This window comes from Cynocephalus volans, chromosome 5 (assembly GCF_027409185.1).
Source record: "Cynocephalus volans isolate mCynVol1 chromosome 5, mCynVol1.pri, whole genome shotgun sequence".
Classification (NCBI taxonomy): domain Eukaryota; kingdom Metazoa; phylum Chordata; class Mammalia; order Dermoptera; family Cynocephalidae; genus Cynocephalus; species Cynocephalus volans.
Genome location: NC_084464.1, coordinates 78934550 through 78953923, shown reverse-complemented (window position 1 = coordinate 78953923; position 19374 = coordinate 78934550). Strand labels below are relative to the sequence as shown.

At 36.4% G+C, this 19374-nt stretch overlaps 1 protein-coding gene across 1 annotated transcript in view; it reads right to left on the bottom strand.

Annotated features, from left to right (window-relative positions):
• Positions 1–5959: 5959 nt before the first annotated feature.
• The window catches only part of MTO1 (mitochondrial tRNA translation optimization 1), a 30753-nt gene continuing 17338 nt past the window's right edge, over positions 5960–19374 (bottom strand). The window contains exons 7-12 of the mRNA XM_063096967.1: positions 19105–19235; positions 18284–18488; positions 18031–18202; positions 11446–11564; positions 9625–9785; positions 5960–7079 (exon numbers count right to left, since the gene is read on the bottom strand). Coding sequence (XP_062953037.1) covers positions 6978–7079; positions 9625–9785; positions 11446–11564; positions 18031–18202; positions 18284–18488; positions 19105–19235 — 890 coding nt within the window. The 3' untranslated portion in view covers positions 5960–6977. The remainder of the gene's footprint in view (positions 7080–9624; positions 9786–11445; positions 11565–18030; positions 18203–18283; positions 18489–19104; positions 19236–19374) is intronic.

The window sequence follows — 19374 nt, the reverse complement described above, 5'->3', positions numbered from 1 at the left end:
TCTGGTCTTGTACTGCAATACAGTATATTCTAGAAATGTTTCCTTTTAAATTTAGGCAGTGTGTGTTTTTTTGTTTGTTTTTATGTATCTTAATGTGCTATTTTAAATTTGGATTGTCCATGTTTTAAAGGGTGTACACCTCCCTGTACTGGCCAGCCGCAAAAAAAGTAATAGAGGGTAGAACAACTCTGAAAGAGAATTACAAGAGCAACCAACATAATTAAAGACTAAAATGACTTTAATTATGAGGCACTGGATTAAAAATTGTTTTTTAGCCTAGAAAACACTAAGAAATTATTATTGTCTTCAAGTATAAGAAGTCTGCAAGAGGGAACTGTCCGAAGTGAAATTCACACTCTAAATTTCCCTGCAGCCTCTAAACTCGGAGATAACCTTTAAAGTAGACTGAGTGCTATAATGGCTCATTAAACATGGCAACTCTGTAAATGCTTAATATCAAATGGCTACAAAAGGTGAGAGTGGGGATTGAAGGTTAAATTAAGAGATACAGACTTCTATCCTAGATTGTTTAGGAGGGATGGAGAAACTTTTTATCCAATAGAGGACTTCTCATCCTTAGGATGAAAAAGCTCACTGAAAGCGGCAGAAGGTATTGTGAAGCCAAAAGATCTGAGATCCATGCTCAACAGGACTTGCAGTTAGACCTTAATCACATCACTTAGCCAGCTAAGTTATACCTCTAAAATCAGAACGTAGGAAAAGACAAATAGGATTTTACTTTTTAAAAAGACTTTTTAGAAAAATTCCTTTGAGGAACACAGTTAAGAATAGGATATAAAAGAATCCTAACGTATTGAGTTTTCCCTATCAGGGAGTAGTGCTATTTAAACAGATCAGTGTTTTTCAAACTTTTAGCTGTGATCCACAGTAAGAATTATATTTTATATTGCACACAATACAAACACACATACTATTTCATTGCATCTAAGATGTTTTCAATTGGAAATTGCAAATGCTGACAATTATAATTGGGAGGTGCCATTGATTATAGGATATACATCAATTTAAAGATGTTAAAATATGGAAAAATGTGTATCTTAAAATTGGTGATTGATTAGTGTGTGATTTACTGAAACAAACATTTACGAGAATAGTACTTAACTACCTATGACAAAAATGTCATGACCTACTAATGAATTGCACCCAGCAATTTGGAAAGTGTTGATTTTGGTCAGTGACAGTCAAATGAGGTTCTAGGTCAAAATAATTGCGTCCTTTCCTTTGGCATAAAATCATAGGGTCTCAACTTATACCTGTCCAGGTATTCAAGCAGTCCCAACACTTAGGTTTGAAAAAAATGTGGTCTTGTCAAGAAATCATCAGAGCCCACCTCTCATTGCAAGGTGAAATGGTTTTCCTTTCGGCTTTTTTTTTTTTTTTTTTTTGGTGCTGGCCAGTATGGGGATCCAAATCCTTGACCTTGGTGTTATAACACCACACTCTAACCAACTGAGCTAACTGGCCAGCCCTTGAATTTTTATGATAGAATGTGAATCCAGCTTTTTGCACAACTGAACTGCTGTTAGTACTTCAATCAACAATACAGATTGTTTATGTTTTGGATTCCTGAGCCAGCACACACTGGTAAATTAATTGTAATCCGGTTTCTGCCAAAAGCAGCTGTGACAATGGATATTTGTGGAGACAAGCCAGTGGTTCTCACAGTTGGCTGGGCATAGAATAACTTATGGAGCTTGTTAAATATAGATGCTAAGCCCTCCTCAGGCCAACCGAATCAGAATTACTTGGGGTAAAGCTTGACTATCTACATTTTTTTTTTTACAAGCTCTATTGGGAATTCTGATGTCCAACCAGGTTTGAGAATCATTACTCGAAGGCTTGCCAATCATACATTCTATTATTTTTTTTTTCTAAATAACACCTTTGTTGATATATGCTGCATACTATAAAATTCACTCTTTTAAAGTGTACAAGTCAATGCTCTTTAGTATCTTCACAGAGTTGTGAAATCATCACCATAATCTCATTTTGGAATATTTTCATCATCTCAAAAAGAAGTGCCCTTTTTAAGGGGAAAGAAGACACCAACAAAACTCCCTTTACAATTCACTGTGTCAGTTTGCACCCCAGCCTCAGGCCTAGACTGGAAATACTGGGGGAACTGCAATGATTGAGATTGGTTCAAAGAAATGAAGATTTAGCTTCTGGAGCTACAGAGAAGAGTGAATAAAATCCCAATTCTTTTGAGAAGGAAGAGTGCAGCAGACAGACTTTGCTATTGGGAAGACAACAAGCAGTGTTTATCATAGGCAAGTTACTAATAAACTCTGAGTCTTGTTTTCCTTGTCTCTGGAATGAGAACAGCTTTATCATGGGTTAAATGAAATAACATATTTAAAACACTTAACTTTGTATCTGGTACACAAACATTTATTTAGTAGCTACTATTATCTTTTAGAAAATCACTAATGAAGGTATTGTTTCCCTTAAGGGGGTCATGTGATAAATTTCTCCTAGATTTTAGTGATAGGAAAAAATTTTCTCCTGGTCCCCTTGACAAGGAACTCAGAGCTGGGATTTAACATTTAAGTGTAATCTGCCTTTCTTCTATTGATCTTTAATCTTAAACTGTTCTGTTTTACTTTAAAATGCCTCTACTATGTTATTTCTGTAAGGAGGGATAAATTATTAATACATAAACAAAATAGGTTTGGAGGATTAACATACAGATTAATTCAACTGGCTTTTAAAAAAAGTCAGTAATGGGGTTGGCTGGCTAGCTCAGTTGGTTAGAGTGTGGTATTATAACACCAAGGTCATGAGATCAGATCCCCAAACTGGCCGGCATCAAAAAAAAAAAAGTAAAAACACACAACATAGAATTTTCTACCTTAACCATTTTAAATGTACAGTTCAGTGACAGACATTTAATACAAATTATTGTGCAAGCATCACTGCCAACCATTTCCAGAACTCTTTTCATCTTGCAAGACTGAAATTTTGTACCCATTAATTTTGGGGGAGAGGGGGTTAAAAACAAAATTTCCCATTCCCCCTACTCCCAGCCCTTGACAACTTTAAAAGTTTATCCATGTTGAAGCATGTGTCTGAATTTCTTTCCTTTTTAAGGTGGATTAATATTACATTGCATTTATGTACCACTCTATGTTAATTCACTCATCTGTTATGGACACTTGGGTTGCTTCCACTTTTTGGCTGTTGTGAATAATGCTGCTATGAACATGAGTGAACAAATATCTTTGAGACCCTGCTTTCAAATTTTTTGGATGTATACCCAGAAATGGAATTGTAGCATCATGTGGTAATTCTATGAATTTAATTTTTTTTATTCTTTTTTAATTCATTCTATGTATTTAATATTTTGAGGAACCTCCACATTTTTTTCCACAGCGGCTTCCCATTTTACATTTCCATCAACAGTGCACAAGGGTTCCAATTTCTCCACATCTTTGCCAGCCAACATTTATTTTCTGTTTATTTGACAATAGCCATCCTAATGGGTATGAGATGTATCTTGTGGTTTCAGTTTGCATTTCTCTGATGATTAGTGATGATGAACACCTTTTCATGTGGTTACTGGCCATTTGTATATCTTTGGAAAAATGTCAAGTCCTTTGCCCATTTAAAAAATGTATTCATTTTTAAAACTTTTTTTAAAATTAAAAAAAATTAAAAATTTTTTTTAGGTTGGCTGGAACAGGGATTGAACCCTGGACCTTGGTGTTACAAGCACTGGTCTAACTAACTGAGTAACTGGCCAGCCCCTCTTTGCCCATTTTTTTAATGGGGTTATTTTTTGTTTTTTGAATTGTAGGGATTCTGCATATATTCTGATTATTAACCATTCTTCCATTACACAGGCTGCCTTTTCACTCTGTTGTTTGTGTCCTTCATCTGGCTTTTAAACTAAGAAAAACAAAATAAAAACCTGCTTAATAAATAAAATGACTATCATTAATATTCAATTTCAGGTTAGACAGTGAAAAGCAGGGATGGGCAGGAAGATATGGAGGAAATGAAGCAGAAAAGAATATGAAGACAAGGGTTATGGAGACAGAGAAAGGCAAACACAAAAGTACGTAGTTCTTAATATTTGTGTCACATCTCATTTAATTCCGCACTTGAGTTTTAGCGTTAACCATCTCTTGCCTTTAATAATATTCATTAATTCATTCAAAAAGCATGGGTTTCCACAACTATGCTGCTGCCTACACTCGAGAGGCTTATGTCTTAAGGTAGTCAGATATTAAAAATTAAGGTGGAGTGAAATAAGTACAACAGAAGCATTATAGAGAGGGAGTCTAGGAGGAACAGTTCATTTTCAACTCTGTCAGCTCTGAATAAGCCCCTAGTCTCTGTTGGTGGCTTTCCTGATATTCCTGAGTAAGTCTGGATGAGGCATTCTTCTAGGTGTTGAAATTTCTGAAGTGGAAAAGCCATGGCTACTCCAATGTAGGTTAAGATTTAAAAATGACGAAATATTTTCAAAACAATCAGTGATAAAATTCAAATTCTTGGCTATAAAGGAACTTCATATTCAAGGCCATAATGGTTTATTTAGCATAGGTCCCTATCTCCATCCTCCCTCCCCCAATTACTTTACAAATGCTTAGTGTTTCTTAGCCTTTCCTTTTTATTTTGGTGCTGAAATGAATTTCAGTACTGGCTTTTCCAACTACTAGGCAGTGTGGTCTGTGGTGAGTGGAAATCACAAGTATAGCCAAGTTTTGTTAGAAGCTGACTATTGTCAGTGATGGGGGATTTCTGTGAAGAACCTGGATTGAGTAAGTTTACAGTTTTTGTTGATTTTTTCCTAGGGCATCATTTTCTGTAGCACTTCTGGCTAGCAGCACCAGATGATAGGCTGTTTTGAAATATTATTTTAAGTGATGTAATTCTGTATAAGTTAACATGTGTAAGTGTGGATTTAAAGAGGTTTCACATCCTAAAGCGAGTGACAGAACCTAAAGTAAATGTTTTCCATCAAACAATTTTCAGTGAGAAAGTTACTACTGTAGTAGAATAGTATTACAAACCTAAAGTTATATGTGTAGTGTCATTAGGCCCAAATTGCAGCTGTCAAAACCTCCCAAAGCATTTAGGAACTTTCCGTTCCCTCAAAATAAATTCTTGTTATATTCCATTCAATGGGCATCTCATTTGTTGCTTTTACTCCTATATTTAATCAGAAGAAAAAAAAATTAAAAACAGTGATTTCCCTTCTTGGGCTAAACAGGTAGCACAAAATACCTTCTTTTATAAATATATAAACAATATGGTATTATAATTAATATTGTCTCTGTAGTAAGAATTTTGCCCAGGAATAGCAACAATGACTAAAGGAAAAGTTACTTACCTTTTGAAATTACTAAATCAAGTATTAAAAAGAATTCATTATTGCTAAATGATCCAGCATTACAAATACCTTTTACTTGTTACTGATCTGACTGCTTTCTGGAAAGACTAAAATTAGATAAAACAAATCCATGAAAACTGAGCTACATCCAGGTGGTTATATGCAGTTATAGCAACAAGATATTTGATTGCCTCACACCCATAATCAGGCTTAACATAAGGATTTGTAGTCAAAGTGACTTAGGGGCCCTTGAAACTCTCCTAAGTACCTGCTTGGGCCTGAAACTGACACATGAGCTTCTCCCTAGGCTGACATCAGAGATCTGGATTAGTAATCCAGGGACAAGCAGGGCCCTCTGGCCCATTTGGCTGTATTTATCTCCGAGTCTATCCAGAAATGTGGAGGTATCTGAGGAGCCAGCCAAAGGGCTGGTCATCCCACTGCAACCCTAGTGACCACATACCATTGAAGTACTAGAGCGGAAGAGGGGTACCAGCACTATTCTGGTTTTTCTGTCAATTCTGACTTAAAAACAGGGCAACACTACTCACTAGTTACTATGGATCTTTCTTCAGTGTTAAGAAATCATGACCAAGACAGTTTCATAAGAAAATATCTTTATTATATGATATAAAGTAACTACTTTATTCTCCCTTAACCAGGTTACCAAATAAGATTCCACACTGTGGATGACAGGAAACAATAGTAATTTCCAATCTTTCTATTTTATAGGGATTTCACTAATTTTCTTTCTTTCTTTCTTTCTTTTTTTTTTGGCAGCTGGTGAGTATGGGAATCCAAATCCTTGACCCTGGTGTTATTAACACCATGCTCTAACCAACTGAGCTAACTGGCTAGCCCTCCTCTCATTAATTTTCAAAAAAATTATTGGTGAGAATTTCCTGAATAAGTACAGACATCTTAGAAGTCAACTTTCCCGCTACATACTACATTCCAATATAGGAAATTAGCTGAATGACTGTGGATGATTTTCTATGGTCTCACATTTTTAGGTCCGAGATTTCTTTTTTCCTTCTTTTCAGCAGCTGGTGGGTACGGAGATCCAAACCCTTGACTTTGGTGTTACAACACCATGCTCTAACCAACTGAGCTAACCAGCCAGCCCCTAATTAGGCCTAAGAATTTGAGGGCTTAGGTACTGCTTCCTAACCTAGTATAACCAGGCATAAGATTACTAACTTTCAAAACATGTTGAAAGATAAGACTTTTAAACTGGTACACTTAATGGGCAAAGTCTTTAGGCACATCTGCAAATTGAGATTTTTTTCAGGCTTACTTTTAGGTTTACTATATCTCTCTTTGATGAACATTACATAAAGTTATATGAGTGAGTTCTCAGTGTTAGAGCTCCTGAGAGAAAGAGTATAAATTGCTTACAACAAAAATATCTAATTATAATCTCTGTCCTCTTCATGAATTAATGACAAACCCACAATAACCTAATAAAAGCTATTTTAACAGGTGCTAAATAGTTCTTATCTCTAATATTGATTAAATTATTCACATACTCTTTAAAAGTCTTCTATGAACTGAAAGCTACAACTCTCTCGAAGTTTGTCTGTATCACATAAGTATTGATCAATTTTGGGCAATTCATTCATTGCCCAAATGGTGGTCTTTGCTGAGTGGTCTTCACAAATCTGAGCAGATTGATGATGGCAGCAGGTGTCACTCCAGGTATACGACTAGCAGCCCCAATCTAAGCATTAAAACCACAAGAGAAACATAAATGAGCTATGTCAAATCACATTTATTTTCCTCCTAAATACAACCCATGTAATGTTTATACAAATATTTTCATAATTATTATCTTATCTTCAAAACAACCTTGTAAAGTAGATGTTTGAGTACCTACTTTTTCCATTAAACTAAGAAAAATTGTAATAAAATTCTTTTCTTCAAACATAGGCCCATAGTCCCTTATTTGAAATCTGAGGTCGCATGTTTTTGAAATTAGGTGTATATATTGTACATAATGTAACATCCTCAGTGATGTGTGGGGCAGCAACCCACAATGTTAATCCCATTAACATTTCTGCAGTGTATTTTTACAGTGAAATGTATGGATATTCACTCTAAGTGGTATAAAGACCAAATAGTCTCAAGTCAATTGAGATCAGTTTTGCTATGAAATGAGTCTGTGGCAAACTTTTGTCAGAGTTTTTTGTATTTTGAAATTGTGGCTAAGGGGTTGTGAACTCCTTATGACCAGTGCTGTCCAACTGAACTTTCTATGATGATGGAAATTTTGTCTTTTTGTTGTTGAAATTTTCTAATGCTGGTGAGGATGTGGAGAGAAGGGAACTCTTCTACACTGTTGGTGGGACTGTAAATTAGAACAACTGCTATGGAAAACAGTATGGAGGTTTCTCAGACAACTACAGATAGATCCTCCATATGATCCAGCAATCCCACTTCTGGGTATATACGCAAAGGAATGGAAATCATCGTGTCAAAGGGATACCTACACTCCCATGTGCATCTCAGCTCTGTTCACAATAGCCAAGATATGGAACCAACCTAAATGTCCATCAATGGACGATTGGGTAAGGAACATGTGGTATATATACACGATGGAATACTACTCTGCCATAAAAAAGAATGAAATACTCCCATTTGCAACAACATGGATGAGCTTGGAGAAACTTATGTTGAGTGAAATAAGCAAAGCACAGAGGGATAAATACTGTATGTACTCTCTCATAAGTGGGAGCTAAGAACTAAAGAAGAAAGGAAAGAAAGACCACAGTGGTGCGTTGGACTTGCAGAGGGAGAGAACATACCTAGGGTACAAAGTGGAATGGGGAAAGGGGGATGGGGAGGGAAGTCAGGGATTACTGAGGTGATAATTGGGTGGGGGACACAGAGTATAATCACAATTTGTGGTAATGGACATGCTGCCAGTATGGATCTGGCCATCACATCTTAGGCACAAATGGTGACAATTTGCTTTGTACCCCATGAATATTCATAACCAATTAAAAAAACCCAAAACATAAATAAATAAATAAATAGATAGATTGGGGGGGGGAACATTTGCACTGTGATAATGCGCTGTCCAATATGGTAGCCACTAGTCACATGTAGCTACTAGACATTTGAAATGTGGCTAGTAAGACTAAAGAGCTGAATTTTAAATTCAATAAAATATTAATTAATGTAAATGGCCACATTTGGCTAGTGGCTATCGTGTTGGGCAGTGCAGCCTATGATTATCCATAAAAATATAACCTAAATCAATAGGAGGGGACAGAGTAATAAAATTTAAGGCCTATTTGCCTGGTTTCCATGATTGCTAAGAATACCATGTTATACCGGATTAAAAATAGTTTTTCAAATATATTTTTTTTAGAGACTATGTTTTTGTAAAATGCCCCTTTATCTTATGAACCACTACTAAAAAAAATACTGCCAGGGCCGGCCCATGGCTCACTTGGGAGAGTGTGGTGCTGATAACACCAAGGCCATGGGTTCGGATCCCTATATAGGGATGGCTGGTCAGCTCACTTGGGAGAGTGTGGTGCTGACAACACTAAGTCAAGGGTTAAGATCCCCTTCCCTTTACAAGTCATCTTTTGTAAAAAAAAGAAAAAAATACTGCCCATTAAACTATGATATACCATCAACTTTTAAGATACAACCTAATTTTAGACATGTTAAAATATGGAAAAATGTGCATCAATAAATATAGCCTATCAGTCTCTAAACATTTATTAGAAGCCCAATACTATCTATATACCATATAATAAAGGGTTTTTGTTTGCAAATACAAATGTACACGTGTGTGTGCGCCTGCGTACACACACATACACATTAGGCTGATGCATGGGGTAGGGGAGCTCTGGCTCCCCTCTTCCTCACATTAGCTTCCAAGGCAACATTATGGAACCTCTAGAAAGGGATGCAAGTAGTGGTTTAGAAACTACTAATATGTGTTATATTTTCACCTAGTGTGGTTTTTTTCTAGCTCTGCATATATACTAGTTTGCACTGATGGTTTAGCACACAGTTGGGACTACAATCAAACCAATTTTTGACTCCAGGTTATTCCAGCAAATTATTTAGACAAAGCTTTATAATCTCTCACAGAGACATACCAACATCTATCATACACAGAGATATAGGAAAATATGAGATTAAGTTTCTTACGATTAAATAAAACATTAGTTATATATGACCAGGTTTAAAAAATTAAAGCACTGGCTCTTTATAATTTGTTCTTATTCTACTGCCTGTTTTCTTACCGTCTGTGGGCGACTGAAATGGAGTTTCTCTCGAACTTCATCAGACAAGGACACATCCCTGATAGTCAAATAATCTAAGTCTTTTGGCAGTTGGAGGGCTTCATCTTGCTGAACTTCCCTGATTTCTTGTAGCTGATGGGACACTACTGATTCATAAGTGGCTGGTGAACAAAATTAGAATTATGTTATGATACCCAGATTATACTACCAACTTACATTTGTATATAGCCTTTTACAGTTTCCAAAGAGCTATTACATGCATCATCTCATTCAACACTCATCTCAACATCATGAGGCAGGTGAGGTGGGTGTTTCCTTTGGCAGAAGAGGAAACAGAGACTAAAATCAGGTAAGTATCTTTCACACTAACTATACATTCTGTGTGGTAGTTTAATGCATGTCCTTTTCATTTCAAATATCTGGAAAAATAAAAGTAAAAAAAAATTTTGATTTCCCTGTCAGTGCAAATCTTGGTTGGAACAAATATATATAGCAAAACAAGAGCGATAACAAAGAAGAATCTGAAATTGATTTCTACTCTCAAGAAATTTGTCTAGTGGTGGGGGAATCCAAGTATCAATTTGAAAATCACTGATATGTGTTATATTTTAATTCAGTGTGGTTTCTTTTAAGCCATGGATAGATACTAGAGTACTTTTTTTTATTTTTAATTTATTTTATTTTATTTTTTAAAAAGATGACCAATAAGGGGATCTTAACCCTTGACTTGGTGTTGTCAGCACCACGCTCTCCCAAGTGAGCCATGGGCCGGCCCTAGAGTCTTTTTTTTAATTTTTAAGTTTTTTGGATACATGCCACAATCTTTAAAGAACAAGCTACTCCATGGCTGAAGTCAGGATTTCCCATAAACAAGTTAATGATAACGGTTCTGGATTATTCTAACCTGAACCCAGTGATTCACTGAATAGAGTAAAATTGCAAATCAAGTTTAAAATATATAACTTAATCACCTTTTCCATGTGCTAACAGCCCTAAATGTTTAATTGGTAATTTTTATTTAACAGAGAAATCATGATGGTGAAATAAAAGGTCAATATTACTTCTAGTACATTAATACATATATTACTATTGTTTGATCATTTAGAAGAACAATTCTAGAGTTTCTGGTGAGTTTCCTTTTGTTGCTAGACTTTTGTAAACTTGTGTGATAGGATGGTAGGTAGTACTTGGGTCATGTGCTACATGTATAGCCAAAGGTGATAGACCTCTGTGGAACTGAAAGAAAACACCACTGCTAGGAGGAACACACTATTATCACCACCCTGGCCAGTCTCCAAGGAGCTTAAAGTCTTCCTGTTTGAAGAGCACACCATCATGCAACTTTTCCTACCCTTTTCTCCGTATCACCCTGTTCCCTGCCTTTTTTACTATATAATTTTCCACTCCAGGAAAAAACGACTTGTATTAAAATAAATATTCTGGATTTCTTTGCCTGATACAAAATAAATATTTGCCAATGCTAGGCTATTCCAATACACTGTCAAAGCCAAAGATAGTATTATGATTTTTCATTATTAGAACATTAGGTTGGGAGCATGTAAAATGGAAGCTCAAGGTAAAAAAATAAGTTAGTTTTTTTTTAACAGAGGGCTTTACGTAGCACTCCTCAAACTTGAAATTTGCACACAAATCACCTGAGAATCATGTTAAAAGTGGAACCTGAGCCTACCACTATGCTTATCCTGTGGTAATAATGGCTCCTCTTGGCATAGGGGTCTTCATGAATCTGCTGTCCATTCATAATTTTCACAAATGGAAAAGAGAGTATACAGGGATCTTAAGTAAAAAATGATTGTTTACCTTCTATTTTCAGTCTTTTAGCTAGCTCTCTACAGTTAGTATACTTCATCAAGGGCTCTGGAACAGCCTTGGCTAGTAAGTCCATGTCAACTTCCTGATACTTCAGAACATCCAAAGCTCTGCAAATACACAAAAGTTTCATTAACATAAGGATCCATATCATATAAGGCAGATTAAGAACAAGATTTTTTTGAATAATACCAAATCTCAGAATAAATAATACCAAAAGATACTCTTAGTTCTTTACAAGTATAGTGAGCAAATGCAGCAGCATCTGTAAAACGGTAGGACCTCAATAAGATTTAATATTTGACTCTCTCCAACTCCCTGTCACGAGAATTAAGTTGTCGGTAAGGGTGGCATGGTTACAATCCATTTCTCCTCCCTTTCGTGTAAGGAGAGAATATCCTCTGATAACAAGAGTTTCATCGAATTCCTAAGAATAGGGAATGTGCTTCACATCTAAGCCATATTAAGTCCTAGTGTTACGTGAATGAATCATCCTTTTGCATGCTGGGAACCACTAAGGAAGTCTCCTGCTTTCTTTTATAAAACTCCTAAGGAAGAACAAGAGGCTGTCGTGAGCATGTTTTTTTCTTTGCAAAACAAAGTGATAAAAATGATATGCAGGCTCATAGTATTCTTCCAGTCTGATATTTTCTCCTAATTTATTTTTCATTTCTTTTTTTTTGGTGGCTGGCCAGTAAGGGGATCTGACCCTTGACTTTGGTGTTACCAGCACCACACTCTAACCAAGCGAGCTAACTGGCCAGCCCTCTAACTTGATATAATCTCCATTTTGTTTTTCACCACATGTGAACTTTTGAGAATTATTCTCAGTTCTGCTTCTGTTACCCACTCTGAATGGGCTACAGCTTCCTGGGCCAAAGCAAGGGGAGAGGAGAGCAACAAATAGTATGCAGCTAATGGGGATCATTGCTAAAATACTCAGATGACTTACGTAGGTCACCAAAAGAACATGCCTAAGTATTAATGCTACAGGTAGATAGGTGAGATTTCTAATAACTCGATTCATTGGTACTTGTTGAGATCAAACTACTGAAAAACTTTAGGTACCTTTAATCTTCATAAGTGTTGGTGCTCCTTTGACCAGTTTAATCCTTTTTATACTGATCTTAGGTTTTCCCTCTTGATACCACCCACCCCCACCCCCAGCTCAACCCCAGACTCTCCCCTAAAGTGCAGCTAACTAGGCCATTTATCGCTCTCTTAATTATTATTTACATCATTTACATGTGGTTTTCATTATAATTCATTTAAAAGGTTATATCCATGGCATTTTTTTGCAGAAATAGAAAATTTCATCCTAAAATTCACAAGGAATCTCAAGGGACCCCAAATAGCCAAAACAATTTTGAAAAAAGAACACAGTTGGATGAATCACACTTCCTGATTTAAAATAAATTACAAAGCTACGGTAATCAAAAACAGAATGGTACTGGCATAAAGATACATACAGACCAATGAAATAAAACAGAGAACCCAGAAATGAACCCTTCCATATATGATTAAATGATCTTGACAAGTGTGCCCAAACCACTCAATGGTAAAAGGATAGTCTCTTCAACAATGATGTTGAGAAAATTGGATGTCCGCATTGCAAAAGAATGAAGTTGGACCCCTACCTTACAAAATATACAAAAATTAACACAAAATGAATTAAAGACCTAAATATAAGACCCAAAACTATACAATTCCTAGAAGAAAACATACAGAAAATCTTCATGACATTAGATTTAGCAATGATTTCTTGGTTATGACACCAAAAGCACAGGCAACAAAAAGCACAAATAGACAAATGGGACTACGTCAAACTTTTTATTTTTTTTAAAAAGGTGATCGGATGCGGGCTCCGTGGCTTAGCTGGTTAAAGCGCCTGTCTAGTAAAAAGGTGATCGGTAAGGGGATCTTAACCCTTGACTTGGTGTTGTCTGCACCACACTCTCCCAAGTGAGCTAACTGGCCATCCCTATACACGGATCCAGACCCATGGCCTTGGTGTTATCAGCACCACACTCTCCCAAGTGAGCCACGGGCCAGCCCCTACATCAAACTTTTTTTAAAAATGTGTGCATCAAAGGACACAGTGAACAGAGTGAAAAGGCAACCTACGGAATGGAAGAAAATAGTGCAAATCATGTATCTGATAAGGGGTTAATACCCAAAATATAAAAAGAACTCCTATAACTGAACAATAAAAAAAAAACAACCCGATTAAAAAATGGGCAAAAGACTTGAATAGACATTTCTCCAAAGATAATGTACAAGGATATGAAAAGATGGCTAACAACCATATGAAAAGATGTCAACAGAGGCCGGCCCGTGGCTCACTTGGTAGAGTGCGGTGCTGATAACACCAAGGCCACGGGTTCGGATCCTATATAGGGATGGCTGGTTTGCTCGCTGGCTGAGCGTGGTGCTGACAACACCAGGCCAAGGGTTGAGATCCCCTTACCGGTCATCTTTTAAAAAAAAAAAAAAAAAAAAAAAAAGATGTCAACAGCACTCATAATCAGAGAAATGAAATCAAAACCACGATGAATGACCTCACACCCATCAGGATGGCTACAATCAAAAAAACAAAATGGTAAGTGTTGGTAAGGATGTGGAGAAACTGGAACCCTCGTGCACTGTTAGTGGGATTGTAAAATGATGCAACCACTACGGAAAACAATATGGAGGTTCATCGAAAATTAAAAATAGAACTACAATATGATGCTGCAATTCTACTTCTGGGTATACATCCAACAGAACTGAAAGCAGGGTTTCAAAGAGATATTTGTACTCCCATGTTCACAGCAGCATTACTCACAATCGTCAAAAGATGGAAGCAACCCAAGCATCCATCAACAAATGAACAGATAAATACAATGTGGTATATAAACACAGTGGAATATCATTCAGCCTTAAAAAGGAAGAAAATCCTGTCACATGCTATAACACAGATGAACCTTAAGGATGTTATGCTAAGTGAAATAAAGCAGTTGCAAAAAGACAAACACTGTATGATTCCACTTATGAGGTATCTAAAGTCAAATTCACAGAAAGTAGAATGGTAGTTACCAGGGGCTGGGGAGAGGGGGGAAGTAGGAGTTAGTATTTAATGTTTAGAGTTTCAATTTGAGGTTTGCAAGATGAAAAAGTCCTGGAGATCTATTTCACAACAATGTGAATACACTTAACACTACTGAACTATACATTTAAAAATGGTTAAGATGGTAAATTTTGTTATATGTTTTTTAACACAATTTTTTAAAAAAAGGTTATTACCAGGGCAACTAAGAGCAGTGCACAATAATTCCATCTTTGCTGAGACCTTGATTCTACTTGGTTGAGCTCTGATACTGCCCTTCTCATTCCTGTGGTTCCAAGATTGCAAAATATTCTGTTCTTTCTCATTTTGTTTCATTCTCCACAGACCTCACTGACCTGTACAGATTCCCTGCATTTACTGCCTTAATTTTATTTCTTTTTTCTTTTTTTTTTTTAAAGATGACCAGTAAGGGGATCTTAACCCTTGGCTTGGTGTTGTCAGCACCACGCTCAACCAGTGAGCTAACTGGCCATCCCTATATAGGATCCGAACCCGTGGCCTTGGTGTTATCAGCACAGAACTCTCCTGAGTGAGCCACAGGCCAGCCCTTAATTAATTTTATTTCTATTTACTAACTTAAACATCTTTCCCTCTTTTAATAGATTGTTTTTTTTGTTTGTTTTGGGAGCTAGCTGGCCACAGGGATTGAATCCTGGACCTTGGTGTTATCAACACTACGCTCTAACCAACTGAGCTTAACCGGCCAGCCTACATTATCTTTTTGATGAATTCTGTCTACCCAAAACCAATTAGTTAGCAAGTCAACAAAATGTTAGTAGTGTCCAGCCAAGCTCCTTAGTCTTCCCAGGCCTCCTAGGCAACCATACTTACAGCTCATTCTATTATCATAATTATGCAGATTATGATAATAACCCTTTGCAGATGCTTGACTCCTTATCTCTTCCTCAGATGGCCTGCTCTAAGAAAGTCCAGAAATCTCTCACCACAAGTAACTGATCAGTTTGTTGTACTCTAGTATATGAATTAGGTCAATCCATTATAGAGGACTCATCAAATAAGCTAAAATGCAACCATGTAATTCTAATCTCCAAAAGGGAAATGGTTGTCCTTTCAGAAATTGTAGAATATATATACTAGACCACACCTCCTAACGACTAACCCCCCAAAAAAGTTATCTTGGAATCTAGCAAGACTGCAACCTCAAGGCAAAGACTTTGACCATCTAACTTTTAAAAATTTTTTTAGTTTTTAAGTAATTTGTTTAAAAGGCTTTGAGCTGTTATCAAGTCCAAACTTCCAAGACTTACTCTGAATCAAGCATAAGCCTCAGAGTACAGAGCTTTGGCATAGAAAGGAAAAATTAGCACACTATAACAGAACCTAGGCGAGAATCTCTAAGCTACTTACCACATCTGTGTGTCTCCCTGTAATCCTGACAGAAAATGTGTGTATGTGCATGCATGCATTTGTGTATCTCTTCTGTTAAAATGCCTGTTCAAAGCCTGGTTCAACTTGTCGATGGCTGGCATACATGCAGTAAGTGCAATAAATGTATTCTGACCAAGTTTTCTGTTTTTTTAGAGTTATATATCTAAGCATTGATAAAGTGAGTTCATTTAGAAAGGCTGAATGCTAGACTGCAAATATTCTCCTGAAAACAAATATGTAGATTGTTTTCTCCTGAAAGGAAAAATACCTGAATTTAAAAGGAAATCTTTAGCCAAATTACTTTTTAAAAAATCACCTAAACAAAATAGTTACTCATGTGATTAGTTTGGTAAAAAGATAAAGGTGATAGCCTTCTTTTTCACATTTTTATTTATCAATTAGCATCTTAAAACTGTGTTGAAAATGATCACTTCCCCCACTCTCAGTATTAACTAATTACACATTAGTCACATTCAATGCAAGTTCCAATTATAAACTTGAAATAGTGCAATATTTGATAAAAAAACAAAGCATAGTGTTATAAATTCTTCATCCGAAGTTTGAAATAATGTGAACCCTCCTAAACTGAAACAAAGGAACAAACAGCTGAAAGCTGAGTAAACTGTAAACTGTTCACACTACTGCCATTTCCCGATGCCATTAAGCTGGTGTAAACATAAATCCACTTCTATGGTCTGAATGTTGCTGTCCCCCGAAAATTCATATGTTGGAACCTCATAAGAGATGGGGCTTTTAGGAGATGATTAGGTCATAAGAGCTTTGCCTTCATGAATGGGATTAGTGCCCTTATAAAAGAGGCTTGAGGGAATTTATTTGCCCTTTCTGCCATGTAAGGACACAGCAAGAAGGTGCCATCTTGAAACAAAGAGCAAGCCCTCACCAGTCACTGAATCTATTGGTGCCTTGATCTTGGACTTCCAGCCTCCAGAACTGTGAGCAATAAATTTCCTTTGTCTATAAATTACCCAGCCTAAGGTATTTCGTTACAGCAGCCCAAACAGACTAAGACATACACCATACTTATTTATGAACCAGGTGATCATTTTGTGAATGAGATCCTCTCATTTGGGTGAGCACTATGCTGGTTCTTTAGTACGTACTATTACAATTATTAAAATGGGTATACTTCTAAGTCAACAAAAAGTATCATAAGGAAAATGGGGGCTTAAAAAAGGGGAAAAATATACTGGAGATAGCTGCAAGATCAATGCCACCATAATGTGCATAAAGTGATTTTAAGCTACAAAGATTGTAGATTATGCCCTCTGGGCATCCTCTCCTACCCTAATTAGTTTAAATTTTTTTCAAGCAGGAAAAATCAGTGGTGAAATATATAGGTTTTGAATTATGCAGGTCCTTAGGAACATATCTTTGAAGCAAAAATGCTCTATATTAATTTCCTTTAGACTCAGAGCCATATAAATAGAATGATGATGATGGGGAGGGGGAGTTAGTGAGAAATTGGTTAATGGACACAAAGAATGATTACATTTTGTAATGATGAATATACTAATTATCCTGATTTCAGCATCACATATTGCACACAGGTATTGATATTCAACTCTGTTCCCCACACAAATATAAATAATCAATTATGTTTCAATAAAAAAATTAAAAATTAAAAAAGAAATAGAATAATTAAAATAAAGACCAAAAAAACCCTAAAATGCAGCAAGAGACTCTTCAAGTAAGTCCAAAGAATGTATGACATTGTTTTGTTTTATCGAAGGGGTTTCCTTGCTATAACTCATGGACAAGCTGAGACCACCTCAACTGCTACAAGTCTAGAAAAGAAAGCAGATAACTATATTTCTTAGTTTGGGCCCTCTAAATCTTAGGAAAGCCAAAAGAACTCAATGGGAGCTACAGAGAAATTATATACAAAATAAAAATAATAATTTAGAATCATATATAACACTGAGTGAACACATGAATTTCATCTAAAGGATTTTTAAAAGAATCCAAAAGCAAGCCACATTCATTTAAAATGTGTAGGAAGGGGGCCTACAGGTAATGTCTCTCTGTATTGAGTGAGAAAGGCCTATATTAAAAATGCATACCTGACAGGCAGACTTCTTTTCATACTTATAGAAACCTCTGGGATTAACATTTTCCATTTAGAGCTCGAAAACTCAATGGATTTCAACACAGAAATGCCTTCTTCTAAAGAAGACTTCATCCAAGAAGCTCTTTCATATCGTTGTTGGGACACACAACCAGCTTCCTTATACCCTAGGGAAGGGAGAGACAGAACATAAGGAGACAGGTTTTAAAGAAGCATAAATCAGGTTGCAGGACTCAATGAAGAGTTACCTCGGAATGTGAGCCGGCTGTCGGCATTATCAGGGCGCAGTGACAATCGGAACTCCACTCGGCTGGTAAATATGCGGTATGGTTCGTTGGTGCCCAGCGTGGTGAGGTCATCAATCAAGACTCCTATATAGCCTTCTGTTCGGCTAATGACAAAGGGAGGCTTTCCACTGACCCGAAGACTGGCGTTGATTCCAGCTATCACACCCTACAAGAGGACTGAAATGTTTAAATGGCCATTATGAACCAAACAAATAGCTAACCTATTCAGAACACTAACTGGAGAGAACAGCATGCGACAGGAAGAAAGCAGGCACTGCCCATAAGGGATTTAATAAGTACAAAATGTGATTCACATTCAGAAACAGAATATGGGTAATGTACCACTTTCGCATGCTGTGATTCATCGTTTTCTGAAATATCTGATAAGCCTGGGGGCTAATCTTTTTTTAAAAACCCACCTGTGAGACTTTTCTAGTCTTTTCCCACTTACAAATAAACGTAACATAATTTCCCACTTAAAAGGAATAATAACATGATAATTTTAAATAGTTATGTTAAGAAAAGTAAATTTTTTTTTTTAAAGCTCAGAAGCAATACAATAAATCTAATCATAGTACAATATCAGATCTAGGAGCTCAGAAGAGTAATAAAGTCACAAGTGTTTTTAAAATCCCATTATATATGATAGCCATCTCCATATACCCTGAAACAGCAATAGTCTTCTATTACCTAAGATCTGTAGTTACAGAACAGACATTAAAAGGAGGAACACCAATTAAATAGTCCCTTTTGGTTTACAGTAAGATTTGAACACCTCTTACTTGAGCTGCAGCTTCCTCATAACCAGTGGTGCCATTTATCTGTCCAGCAAAGAAGAGCCGTTGAACCAAATGAGTCTCAAGGGAAGGAGTGATCTGACGGGGATCCAGGTAATCATACTGAACACCATAGCCTGACCAATGAATAAATGGCATAAAATAAGTAAAAACAGAGCTGGATTTTTTGCCTCCAAGTAGAGATGCAAAGATTACCATTAAATGTCCTTCAAAAATAAAGATGATTTTAAATGTACAGATGTTGCACTTCATCTT